The sequence below is a fragment of the Manis javanica genome, chromosome 1 (genome assembly GCF_040802235.1).
Source record: "Manis javanica isolate MJ-LG chromosome 1, MJ_LKY, whole genome shotgun sequence".
Lineage (NCBI taxonomy): Eukaryota > Metazoa > Chordata > Mammalia > Pholidota > Manidae > Manis > Manis javanica.
In genome coordinates this window covers 9,795,109-9,809,180 of record NC_133156.1, presented here as the reverse complement: position 1 = coordinate 9,809,180, position 14,072 = coordinate 9,795,109, and the positions used below count along the sequence as shown (strand labels likewise).

The 14,072-nt window shown below is 36.4% G+C and overlaps 1 protein-coding gene across 3 annotated transcripts in view; it reads right to left on the bottom strand.

Annotated features, from left to right (window-relative positions):
* Window positions 1-14,072, bottom strand: part of MICU2 (mitochondrial calcium uptake 2) — a 137,614-nt gene that overhangs the window by 88,613 nt on the left and 34,929 nt on the right. For all 3 annotated transcript variants that reach the window (XM_037001915.2, XM_037001914.2, XM_073226497.1), the window contains exon 2: window positions 10,142-10,286. In XM_037001915.2, coding sequence (XP_036857810.2) covers window positions 10,142-10,286 — 145 coding nt within the window. The remainder of the gene's footprint in view (window positions 1-10,141; window positions 10,287-14,072) is intronic.

Genomic DNA, 14,072 nt, shown 5'->3' with positions numbered 1-14,072 from the left:
TTCAAATCAGGGATTTTGTTTTCTTCAGGTAAATTCCTAGAAGTGGAGTTACTGGGTCAAATGGTATTTGTATTTTTAGTTTTTTGAGGAACCTTCATGTTGCTTTCCATAGTGGCTGCACCAATTCACATTCCTACGTACAGCGTAGGAGGGCTCGCTTTTCTCCACATCCTCGCCAACACTAGTTTTTTCTTGTCTTTTGGATAGTGGCCATTCTGACTGGTGTGGGAAGATGTCATTTTGATTTGCATTTCCCTGGTAATTAGTGATATGGAGCAAAAATACTGGTATTTAAATAAAAAAGATTTGAAGCATAAACCTGAAACTGAAGGAAATTCAGAACAACTTCAAATCACAATGAACTATGTCAGACAGGGCATTGTCTCTAAGGTGCCCCAACAATGACTTTAACAGCAAAGACCTTCTTCACATACAACTAATAAAACTGGTACTAAGCATAAACTGTAGTCAATTGAAAAAGCCTAAGATAAAACTTACTTAAATGTAGGTTTTATTGGTGTAGAGATGTAACTCTAGTCACACAATAGAATTTAAAAAGCTGTGATGCAAATGTTTCAGGAAAATCACCCCCAATTTCTCCACTGAAAAAAGAAAAAACTGGGGCACAAATTTCTTTAGGGAGACAATCTTTTCAACAAATGGTGCTGGGACAACTGGATAGTCGAATGCAAAAAAATGAATTTGGGCCCCTACCTCCTAACACATACAAAAATTAGCTCAAAGTGAGTCAAGGATCTAAATATAAGAACTAAAACTACACAACTCTTAGAAGAAAACAGGTATAAATATTCATAACCCTGAATTAACTAACAGTGTCTTAGATAGGACACCTATCACACAAGCAACCAAGGAAACAAACAGATAAACTGGACTTCATAAAAATTAAGAACTTTAATGTATCAAAGAACATTATCAAAAAAGTGAAAAGATGGGACACAGAATGGGAGAAATATTTGCCAATCATCTATCTTATAATGGTCTAGTATTCAGAATTTATAAACAACTCCTGCAACTCAACAATAAAAAGATAATAAAGGCAATTAAAAAACATGAGTAATGGATACAAAGAGACATTTTTCAAAAGAACATATTCAAACGACAATAAGCACACAGATTGATTCTCATCATTCACTAGAAAAATACAAATCAAAACCACAAATTAACACTTCACACCTACTGAGATGGCAATAATGAAAAAACAAAAAATGGAAAATAAGCATTGGTTAGGATGTGGAGAAACTGGAACACCCATACACTGCTGGGGGGAATGCAGAGTGGTGCAGTTTCTGTGGAAAACAGTCTGGCTGTTCCTCAAAAAGTTAAATATATTGTTACTACATGACCCAGCATTCTACTCCTAGGTATACACCCAAGAGAAATGAAGAGACTATGTTCATACAAAAACTTTATTAATGTTGAGGCAAGTGCTGACCCATGATAACCAAAAAGTAGAAACAAATCACCAACTGATGAATGAATAAGCAAAATATGGTATATTCATTAACAGAATATATCCAATCATTAAATAAATGAAGTAATACATGCTGTAACATAATGAAGCTTGAGATTATGCTAAATGAAAGAAACCAGATACAAAAGGATAAATATTGTATAATTCCAATTGCATGTGGTATCAAGATTTAGGCAAATTCATACAGCAGATGGTAGATTAATGTTTGTCAGAGAATAGGAGGAGAGAAGATAGAAAATGACTGCAAATGGGTACAGAATTTCTTCTTAGCATGATGAAAATGTTCTGGAATCAGATAATGATGATGGTTGTACAACCTTGTGAATATACTAAAACCCACTGAATTGTACATTTTAAAATGATGAATTTGTGGCATGTGAATTAATAAAAATACAATTAATAAGATAGCTAAGGCTTTATGAGCACATGGTATGTGCTTAGGTGCTGTTCTAAGCACTTTCTGTAAATTATTTATCCAATCCTCAAAATAGCCCTATGAGGCAGATACTATTCTTATCCCAACCTTATAGATGAAACAAATTTATAGAAGAGATTGCTTTTCCTGGATTATTCAGGTAGTAGGAGGAGTTAGTATAAAGCTAAAGCCTATGCTTTTTATTGTATTACATATAAAGAATCTAAATTTAAAAATTTCCAGGATGCTACAGGAGAATTTCAAATAGCAGAAGGAAATTTGGTGAGTTCTGTACTATAAGTTTTGAGTTAGTAAGAGATGTGTTTAAATGTCTGAAAATGAACTGACAGCCTAAGTTGAACCCGAGTCTTACTTGGTTCTTCCTGTCACTCTAGAACGCCATGGCAAAGTGAGACATGGGCCGTGGGTTGAGACAGAGTAGGGTGAGGACCTCCGAAAAAAGCAAGACAAGATAATTATAGTCAGAGCAATGTAACTATATGCAAAGAAACCCCTACACCAAAGCTCCGTGTGAAACATTAAGCTCTAGAGTCATTCTTCAGTGATATCAGTTAATATTCCCCAGACAAAGGAAAGTATCTCAGTAGAGCTCATGTTTTCTATTGTGTTAATCATGCCATTGTAGGATTCACTTTAGCATCTAAAAGGCCTAGGCCTATATGCTGTTTTTCCTCCTTCAGACCTAATCAAGTAAAATTTGTAACCTGGGCAATTAATTTGGCAAGCCAGCCAGCCATAAACAACATAGTAAAAACAAGAAGGATTCCATCTTAAGGATAAGATTGCCTTTTAAAACCCAAGAAGTTAAGAAATATGGTTCTTAACAAACTCTTCAGCAAACAGACAATAACTCAGCCCACCTTAAGGGCAGTGCAGGCAGTCTTGACTGATGTGCTCCCAGATCAAGCTGCTGCTACTCTGGGAAGAAATCTGCAGTAAATTTCTAATGTTAATTTTACAGTATTATCTGGAAGACTGATGAGAAAAGAGACTTAATGTTTCATCAAGGATGAACATTCTAGCACCACTTAACAGGTCCACACCCCTAGCCCTTTATCACATTCCCAAAAATCCTCAACTGCCTATAAAACGCCTAGATAGTGCATGACCACAGGCTCCATTGTCCCCTCCTGGCTCGCCAGGAGCTCTGTCCTCTCACTTTCTCTCTTAAATAAAAGCCTCTACCTGGCTCTCCTACCTTGAGTGTCTGCTAAGTTCATCTTTGACTCCATGAACAAGAACCCTGGCATCAAAAGCAAATTTTCTTTTAATTAATCAAATGGTAGTAAGAAAGGAATTGAAAAAAGAGACTTCTCCTTAAATATAATGAGATAGGACAGAATTTATTATTAAAAAAATCAATGACAAATTTTCCAGTTAAGGGGGAAGCAGAAATCAGTACATCCTAGCAGGCAATTTGCTAGTACATCTATCAGGCAATTTGGCAATATACTTCAAAATTCTTGAATGTTTATATTTTACAGTTACACTTATCCTATAAAATAATCACAGTTGATGGAATTTTATAAAAAAAGTATATTCACTGTAGCATTATTCATAATGAAAAATTACACAAAACAAATATCCTAATAATTAAATTATGCTATATTAGTAAGATAGTATTATATAGTCATAAAAATGGCATTTTAGAAAAACATTTATTGACAAGGAAAACTGCTCATATGTATTACACAGAAAAAATAAGGTTATAAAGCAATATATACAGCTGATCCTTGTACAACATGGGGGTTAGGGGCAGTTGAAAATCCACGTGATCCAAAAATCCATTAAAATCCAAAAGTTAACGATATAACTTGTGACTCCCAAAAGCTTAACTACTTACTAACGGCCTACTGTTAACAGGAAACCTTACCAATTAACATAAACGGTGATTAACACACATTTTGCTATGTTGTGTGTATTATACACTGTATTCTTCAATAAGTAAACTAGAGAAAAGACAATGTTTTTTTTTCAAATTGTTACAAGTCTCCACAAATTTTTCAATACATGTACTGAAAAAAATCCATGAAGTTGAACCCACACAGCTCAAACCTGTGTTGGTTCAAGGGTCAACTGCAGTATAGGAAGCTAGCATGATCTCAAATTTGTAAAAAGTAATTTGTAGGTCAATGTTGGTTACTTCTGGATGGTGGTAATAGAATTACGGTTGACTTTATTTTCTGCTCTGTTTGTATGTTTCAGTTTCTAAAATGAACACAGATTATTATAATAAGTGTTATTCCTTAATTTAAAATATTTAGCTGCCAATGTTTATGAGATCTCACTATGGATTTTGTGGATTAAAGGCTTTAGTTGTTTAATTTTAGTCTTTTAATTGGGAATATTAATTATAAACAACTGTAGCTACAGGCTTCCCCCCCATTCTCTAATTTAACCATCCTAACAAGACTATGAAGTAGATACCATTATTTTACAAATCAGGAAACAGAGACAGAAGAGATTAGGGAGTATATCCAAGGTCACAATATGGTTAAAGTGGTGGAGACAATCAAATCCAGGTCTGTGTGACTCCAACATGCCACACTTTGCCTTGATTACAGTGACACGACACATTCCAAGGCACCTTCCCATATATTGTTTAAATACTTCTCAAACTTGTTTTTGTGGGAGCGGTGCTTGTTAAAAACAGGAATATATAAGAGGCAGAGGAGGGGAAAGGGTAGCACTGATTGATTCCATGGGCCTATCCCAGACCTTAGGAATAAAAACGAGGGGAGGTGGAAGCGGGACTTAGGAGTTTTAAAAACGCTACAGGTGCATTTACTATCAAGCAAGTTTGGGAAATTCTGTGTTATCATATTTGCCTAGAAAGATTGAAATAATACCCAATTTTACAGAGTAGGAAACAATCTCAGAAAGACTAGGAGACTAGCTCTAAATCAAATACCTATAATAGTGGTAAAGATTTTAATTGCAACAATTAAAAAATTTAAGATTCATTTGCGGAATTTCAAAAGTTCAAGATAAATCCACAAAGACATAGCTTACACAAGCTACTCTGGCATATGCATCATAATAAATTCTATGGTCACCCTACTTGTAACTACTCTCTTCAGAGCAAACTGTTAATGCTGATGGGTTAACCTGAATTTGGCTGACTTATTTACTTACTTGTGACAAAATGTTGCAATTATAAATATGTTGTAAGTATAAATAATGGCATGTGGTACACAGAAGTAAGCTCAGTCCAGCAGGAGGCCAAGTTCCTGAGTTACCTTTCTATCGGCCTTATTCCTCTCTTCCCAGCAGCTCCCTGACATCTTTTCTGTGGCTCATTTTTACTTACACTTGAGGGTTAAGCTGTGACTTCATTCTTAAGGGGATTTATATTATAAAAGGGCTCCTGGATATGGGAAAAAAATCTTTCAAGGAATTAAGTTAAATTAATAGTCCAACAATGGTAGAACCACTATTCTTAGAGGGTCAGAGTAGCACAGTCTTAGCTTTCCCTTCAAGCATTATTACCAATAGTGATTTTTAAAACGTAACTGAACAAACAAGAGCCACAAATAAGTACTTTATTTTAGGAAAGCATTTTAAGGTAAAATTCAATCTACCATCTCAGCCTAAACAATAAGTTTCCATAGTTACATAAATTCATTAATTTTAGTTTTCAGGTTTTAACCACTGAAACTTAAGCTTTGTTACAACTAAAATACTTATTGTGAGGGAGTCCCCAGTTACAGGAATAATAATGCTTACCGAAAAATCTTTAAAAGATGCTGAAAAGCATTAAAAAATTAAAATCACTCATAATTAGAGAACTGAGACATAACTGCCAATATGTTTGCATCTTTCCTAATAAGAGTTACAATTATAAAGTCGCTAAAATTTCAGAGCTTCCTATGTGCCATATACTCAGTGCCTGACTTGGATTGTGCTGAATCTTTACACTTTGAGGTAGGCACTGTTAACCCTCCATTTTACTGATGAGGAAATCTAGGCTGGATGCTTCAATGACCGCCCACGGACACACTACTACTGAGTGACAGGGCCAGTATTCAGACTCAGTTTGCCTAATTCCAGGACTTGTACTGTCAACTGTACTATATCATAATGCCCATTGTTCGTAATGGCTTCTCTAGGGCTTACCACATACCTTTTAACTTATAAGAAATAGCTTCAGATTTATACTAAATTCCAGTGAGACAGAAACTGTTACTCTTACATAGCTCTATTTCCTTTTCTCCTTTTTGTGGTATTGTTACACATACTGCATCCATTAATGTTATAAACTCCAAAATATATTAGTAATTATTATAATATCAGTATTATACTAATATAACATATGACTGTGATATCATATTAAGTAATAACTTATAAATTACTAGTTTCTTTGAATGTCTCATTGTTTTTAGAACTGGATTACCTCTAATATTGTCCTGTATGATATATATATAGTAGCAACTCTGGGTTCTCCTTCATCACAGGGCTTGTTATTTGCTTGTTTATTTGTTTAGTACTTGGTTGGATTATTTTAGTTAAGACTGTCCCCTCCCTACCCAATGGTAAGCCTTTGGCACTGCTCCGCAGGGAAGAGCGGCTTTGGGTATGCCCACTGGGATGGCCACAGCTTTGGGGGCTCTCACAAGAGATTTCCTATCCCTATTCACGAGAGAATCTCCTTCCCTGACTGTATCAACATTTGAGCTCCACTAATAGCCAGTGGAATGCTTTACTGTTTTAAAGAATGTCCTGGGACATAACTTTCTCTAGATATCAGTCTGATCCCCTGAAGGAAACGTCCCCATGATGCATATTTCTATTTGTCGTGACCCCAAGCGGACCCCTCCCAGCCATTTCCCCCTAGCTTTCTTCTGCAGACTAGCCAGCCTACAGTTAGCCTGTCATCTTCACTGAACATGAGTGTCCTCCCAATTACTGTTCACCATAAACTCCACCTGTTTTTCCAAAGCACCCTTAGGCTTGAACTTCTCCGTGCTGTGTTGACAATGAAGTCAGTTTCTTTGGCAAGAGATTAGGAGCTATTTGTTTCACCACCTGCTTCTTTACACAGGCAAAATCACTGACCCGAGTAGCTCTTGAAGCGACACCCCACCCTCGGAAGCGGCTGACAGTAATGCCAGGTCTCAGTGTGGAAGCAATGCCATACAAACTGGAAGGGAGCTCTGCTCCAGGAGTCTCAGTGGCACAGAGCCCTGTGTAGAGCCTCCATTCTATGAGTAAGGGCTGGGGAAAAGGGAGCCCCATCTCCAGTGCACTCACCCAGAGCTTAGCCTCAGCAAATGCCAGGGGCAGGATAAGAAATGCTGGTGTTTTCCTCCTCCTAGGGAAGAAAGCCTTCTGACTGGGAGCTGGGGAGAGATGGAACTGGAATGCAATTTCTGCCTTACTGAGCTGGATGTGGGTAGGGAGAGATCAGTCTTAGTTCAAATAACACAGACTCGCACTTCTTATCCAATACTAGCAGCTTTGCATGTTTCTTCATTTGCTGCATGACCTTAGGACCATTTCTAGAGCATTCGTGTATTTTAAAACAATTTTAACCAGTTTCAGGGGGAGGCAGGTCCCTGGAGCAATCCATGCTTGCAGGATGGGAGCTGACCTCTTCAGTTTGCTCACTTTTCCTAACAAATAGAATTCCACTGTGTGACTATACCACACCTCATTTATCCATTCTCCAAGTGATGGACATAAATATGGACATTTGGGTTATTTCCAGACTTCTTGCTAATAGAATACTGCTGCTTTGAGCATTCTTGGGCAAATGTTTGTGTGTGTGTGTGTGTGTATGTATGTGTGATATGTCACACATACATACACACCTACCTAGAAATGGGATTTCTAGGTCAAAAGTTAAACTAATATTTAACTTTACAAGATAGTGCCAAATTGTTTCCAAAGTAGCTGTTTCAATTTATATTTCTAACGAGTAGGGTATAAAAGTCCCTGTAGACCTACAACCTTTGCTATTAACAGACTCAATTGTTGCCCATCTAATAAGCTTAAATTTATCTTATTGTACTCACTAATAAAGGTACTGCATGTTTACGGTTACTGTTCCTATGTTTCATCTTCTCTTAGTAGTATTTCCTTTGCCCATGTTTTGATTGGGTTCTCTTTTTCTTACTGACTTGTAGATTTGTATATATTCTAAATATTGTCAATCACATGTATTATTAATAAATGTTACCAGTTTGTGGCTTATCTAAGGTGACTTGATAAACAGAAGTTCTAACTTTAATATAGTTGAATCTGTCAATCTGTTGTAGGTGTCAGAGGCTAAAATTGTGTGTGGTGTCCTTGTTTTTGTCTCTCCCGTTGCTTCATTTCCTAAGGACTCCTTAAATAAGGTCTGAGGGTTGGAGCTCTTTCAGATACAGTCTTGTTATACAGGAGTGTTGCTGATGTGTGGGGAGGTTGGGGGGAGGGGAAGTATTCTATAATCCTGTGATTAGTTATCAGTCTGTCAGTGAGCCTGTGTCCTGGGCTCAGACGTGTTTTCAGTTTTTTGCTTTTGCTGGCGTTGATTTTTCTTTTTTAAGTGACACAGGAAGGCTAGAGGGGGCTGGGTTTTGCTGTTTCCCTATATTCCTTAGGCTGTGGTAAAACATCAATGGGTTAGACTTCGGTAAAACAGTTTTCTTTTTGTGAAGACCTTTGTTAAGGAGAACAGGATGCTCTTGGAATATTTCAAAATGATTACTTTTCCCTCCTTTTGATGGAAGCAGGAAATTATTCTCAGATCTTCAATGTGAGTATTTGTTGGGGCTCTTCCAGAAAAAACTCAGGAAAGTATATAAACCCCTAGTGGCTGGATCTTCACAAGTTTTTGTTTCTCAAGCTAGTCCACACTCAGATTCTAGTAATTTAGCCAACTACCCTTTAAATATGCCTATCAGATGCCAGTTCCAAGGGTGGTTTCTAGGCAGTTTCTGCTCCAAGTAAGCTCTCTTTCTCTGTGTCTGCCGATTTCCATTTTTTAGGTCAAGGCCCTGCAACCTCAATTCTCTGATGGATCTAACAAGAGTGGCTGATTTTCAGGTTTTCAGCTTTTTTCTTGCTGTGAGGACAAGAGTGACAATGTCCAAGCTCTTTACATGTTAGAGAGGCTAAGCTGCTTTTTAAAATAAATCTTTTTTGTACATCTACAATTATTTACTTAGACTAATTTTATCAGAGTGAACTTACTGCATTACAGTAAGTAAATATTTTCAAGGTTTTTGCTACATACTGCCGAACCTCCCTCCAAAGCTGTACCAAAATAACCTAAATATATTTTTACCACCTTATCTTCCTGCTCATAAACTTCATTATTTCCTCGTTGATTTAAGATAAAACTCACACATCTTTAGCGAGTATACTCATTTTCTGGTGGTTGCCTGGAGTCACTGAAATCCTCTGTACAATCTGGCCCTTGTTTGTTTTTCAACCTGATTTCTCAGCACTAACACAATCCTTTGGTTTTGGAGAGCGGAGAACTTGTTCCTGAAACATGCCATGGTCATTCATTTTGTTTTTGTTCAAATCACCCCCTAGTGTTAACAATGCCTCCCTAAGCCTTCTCAGTCTTCCTCGATTCAATCTATACTTCTTACTGCTCATCTTGCACTAGCTCATTTCACCTGTTCAGTGCACTTTGAAAAATGTCAGGAAGTCAGTAAGTTTTCATAGAACATTTCTGCAATATAGGGCAGAGGATAGGGCCATATTTACTCTGCAAAATAAATGAAAGGAACTGGCTTATGTAATAAAACTAAGAATTTCTGACATGTGGAATAACTAAGAGATGATGGTTTATGAAATAAAATTATGTAACTATACCTTTTGGACTTTTGCTTTTCATATTTTTTCACAGTTCTTTTACTAATAGCATCACAACTCCATTATATGACCCTCCTGATTGCTCTAATTTAAATCTAATTTGCCCAATTTAAAACATCAATTTCACCAAAACTAATATCCTGGATAAATTAATTATTCTGTTGATAACACAGTGACACTTAAAAACTTACCTGTTTTTCCTTTCTTTAGAAAAATGCCTATAAAAAATTATTTCTTAGATAAATACATAAGAGTTTTACTACACTGTGGCGCACACACAAAAATAAGTAAATGCATTGATACAAAGAATGATAATTAAAGAAGAGCTGTTACTAATTTTGAAACAAATTTCTTAGTCTTAATGTTTGATTTTTTTTTAATTTAAAAAACAAAAAGCAACTCACGTTCCATTTGTTCAAACATTACAGAAAAGAGGAAGTCTCGTGGTGTCATGTAATATTCTCCTCCATATTCCAGTGAAGAAAACTGCATGAAGCGCTGTTTACGAAGGGACAATTTCCCTATCATCTCTCCACAGTCAACATTTTTCTGAAAGACAGGAAATTGCAATTTAATATTTTTCCAGTATGATTCCCCAACTTAGCTACTTCTACAATAATCTTTAAAGAGTAGTGTTAGTGTTCAGGTCTAACAACCGCCACACTTTTAAATCATTAACAAATACTTAGTGTGTGCCTACTTAGCACTGTTTTAGGCACTTCAGACTCAACAGTGAATGAGATGAAGTTGAAGGAGGACACATTCCAGAATGGAAGAACGACAATTAATGAATACAAGTACAAAATAATGTAAGATGGCAGAAGTGCCATGAACAAATATAAAGCAGGATAAAAAAAGTCATAAGAAGTAAAATTTTAGAAAGGACAGTCAGGGAAGGCCCTTCTAAAAAAGTGATTTTCTTTTTTTATTAAAGCATCATTGATGTACAATCTTATGACGGTTTCACATGAACATTGTGGTTTCAACATTCACCCATATTATCAAGTCATCACCCACACCCCCAGTGCACTATCAGCATAGTAAGATGCTACAGAGTAATTACTTGTCTTCTCTGAGCTGTACTGTCATCCCCATGACCTACCTACATTGTGATTGTGAATTGTAGTGGTGATAATTCCCTTCTCCATCCCCATGTACCCTCCCCAAATGATTCCCTTTGCTAACCACTAGTCCCTTTCTGGAGTCTGTAAGTCTGCTGCTATTTCGTTCCTTCATTTTTGTTTTATACTCCACAAATGAGTGAAGTCATTTGGTACTTGTCTTTCTTTGCCTCGCTTATCTCACTGAGCATACCATAGAACTCCATCCATGTTGTTGTAAATGGCAGAATTTCTTTTCCTTTTATGGATGAGTAAAATTCCATTGTGTATATGTACCCATCTTCTTTATTCATTCATCTATTGATAGACACTTAGGTTCTTCCTTTATCTTGGCTACTGTAAATAGGCTGCAATAAACATAGGGGAGCTTATGTCTTTTTGAATCAGGGATCTTGTATTCTTCGGGTCAATTCCTAGGAGTGGAATTCCTGGGTCAAATGGTATTTCTGTTTTTAGTTTTTTGAGGAACCTCCATACTTTTTTCCACACAGTTAAACTAATTTATGTTCCCACCAACAGTGTAGAACGGTTTCCCTTTCTCCATATCCTCACCAGCATTTGTTGTTCCTTGTCTTTCAGATGTTGGCCATCGTAACTGGTATGAGGTGATATCTCTTTGTGGTTTTAATTTGTATTTCACTGATGATTAGCAATGTGGAGTATCTTTTCATGTGCCTGTTGGCCATCTGAATTTCTTCTTTGGAGATGTGTTTGTTCAGATCCTCCACCCAGTTTTTAAACTGGGTTATTTGTTTTTTGGGTGTTGAGGTGTGAGTTCTTTATATATTTTGGATGTTCACCCCTTATCGGATATGTCACTTATGAATATGTTCTCCCATAATGTAGGATGCCTTTTTGTTCTGATGGTGTCCTTTGCTATACAGAAGCTTTTAGGTTTGATGTAGTCCCACTTGTTCATTTTTGCTTTTGTTTCCCTTGCCTGAGATGTGTTCAGGAAAAAGTTGCTCATTATTATATTCAAGAGATTTTTGCCTGTTTTTTTCTATATGTTTTGGTACTTGTCTTTCTCTGCCTCGCTTATCTCACTGAACATAATACCCTCTTTATGGTTTCATGACTTACAGTCAGGTCTTTGATCCATTTCGAGTTTACTTTTGTATATGGAGTTTGACAATAATCCAGGTTCATTCTCTTACATGCAGCTGTCCAGTTTTGCCAACACCAACTGCTGAAGAGGCTGTCTTTTCCCTATTGTATATTCATTGATCCCTTATCGTATATTAATTGGCCATGTATGTGTGGGTTTATATCTGAGCTCTCTATTCTGTTTCACTGATCTATGGGATTGTTCTTGTGCCAGTACCAAACTGTTTTGATTAATGTAGCTTTGAAGGAAAGCTTGACTTCAAGGAGTGCAATCACCCCAGGTTTGTTCTTCTTCCTCAGGATTGCTTTGGCTATTCAGGGTCTTTTGGGGTTCCATATGAATTTTAGAACTATTTGTTCTACTTCTATGAAGAATGCTGTTGGTATCTTGATAGGGATTGCAGTGAATGTGTAGATTGCTTCAGGTAGGTTGGCCATTTTGATGATGTTAATTCTTTCTATCCATGAGCACGGGGTAGATTTCCATGTATTGGTGTCTTTAATTTCTCTCATGAGTGTCTTGTAGTTTTCAGAGTATAGGTCTTTCACCTCCTCGGTTAGGTTTATTCCTAGATATTTTATTCTTTTTGATGCAACTGTGAATTGAGTTGTTTTCCTGATTTTTCTTTCTGTTAGTTCATTGTTAGTGTATAGGAATGCAACAGATTTCTGTGTATTAATTTTGTATCCTACAACTTTGCTGAATTCAGTTATTCTCATTTTTTGGTGGTCTTTAGGGTTTTCTATGTATAACATCATGTCATCTGCAGACAGGGATAGTTTAACTTCTTCCTTAACAATATGGATGCCTTTTATTTCTTTGTGCTGTCTGATTGCCATGACTAGGATCTCCATTACTATATTGAATAAAAGTGTTGAGAGTGGGCATCCTTGCCTTGTTCTCTACCTTAGAGGGAAAGCTTTCAGCTCTTCACTGTTAAGTATGATGTTGGCTGTGGTTTGTTGTATATGGCCTTTATTATGTTGAAGTACTTACCCCATATACCCATTTTGTTGAGTTTTTATCATGAATGGGTGCTGAATTTTGTCAAATGCTTTTTCAGCATCTCTGGAAATGATCATGTGATTTTTATCCTTTGCTGATGTGGTGGATAATGTTGACTGATTTTTGAATATTGTACTATCTTTGCATTCCTGAAATAAATCCCACTTGGTCATGATGATCGTTTTTTATGTATTTTTTAATTCGGTTTACTAATATTTTGCTGAGGATTTTTGCATCTTTGTTCATCAGGGATACTGGTAATTTTCTTTTTTTGTGGTGTTTTAGGTTTTCATATTAGAGTAATGGTAACCTCATAGAATGAGCTTTGAGGTATTCCCTCCTCTTCAACTTTTTGGAAACTTTGAGGATGGGGATTATTAGCTCTTTCTTAAATGTTCAATAAAATTCAGCCGTAAAGCCATTTGGGTCAGGGCTTTTGTTCTCAGGTAGTTTTTTTATTACAAATTTGATTTCATTGCTGGTAATCGGTCTCTTCAGATTTTCAGTTTCTTCCTGGGTCAGTCTTGGAAAGTTATATATTTTTTTTTTACAAAGTTGTTCATTTATTCTAGATTATCCAATTTGTTGGCATATAATTTTTCATAGTATTCTCTAATAATTCTTTGTATTTCTCTGGTGTCCACTGTGATTTTCCCTTTTTCATTTCTGATTCCATTTATGTGTGTACACTCTCTTTTTTTCTTGGTAAGTCTGGCTAGGGGTTTATCTGTTATGTTTATTTTCTCAAAGAGCCAGCTCCTGGTTTCACTGATTCTACTGTTTTATTTTTTTCAATTTATTTCTGCTCTGATCTTTATTATGTCCCTCCTTCTACTTTGGGCCTCATTTGTTCTTCTTTTGCTAGTCTCATTAATTGTGAGTTTAGACTGTTCATTTGGTATTGTTCTCGTTTCTTGAGGTAAGCCTGTATTGCTATATACTTCCCTCTCATAATTGCCTTCGCTGTATTCCACAGGTTTTGGGCTGTTGTTGTTTTCATTTGTCTCCATATATTGCTTGATCCCTGTTTTAATTTCATCATTGATCCTTTGATTACTTAGGCGCATGTTGTTAAGCCACGATGTGTTTGTGGGCTTTTAT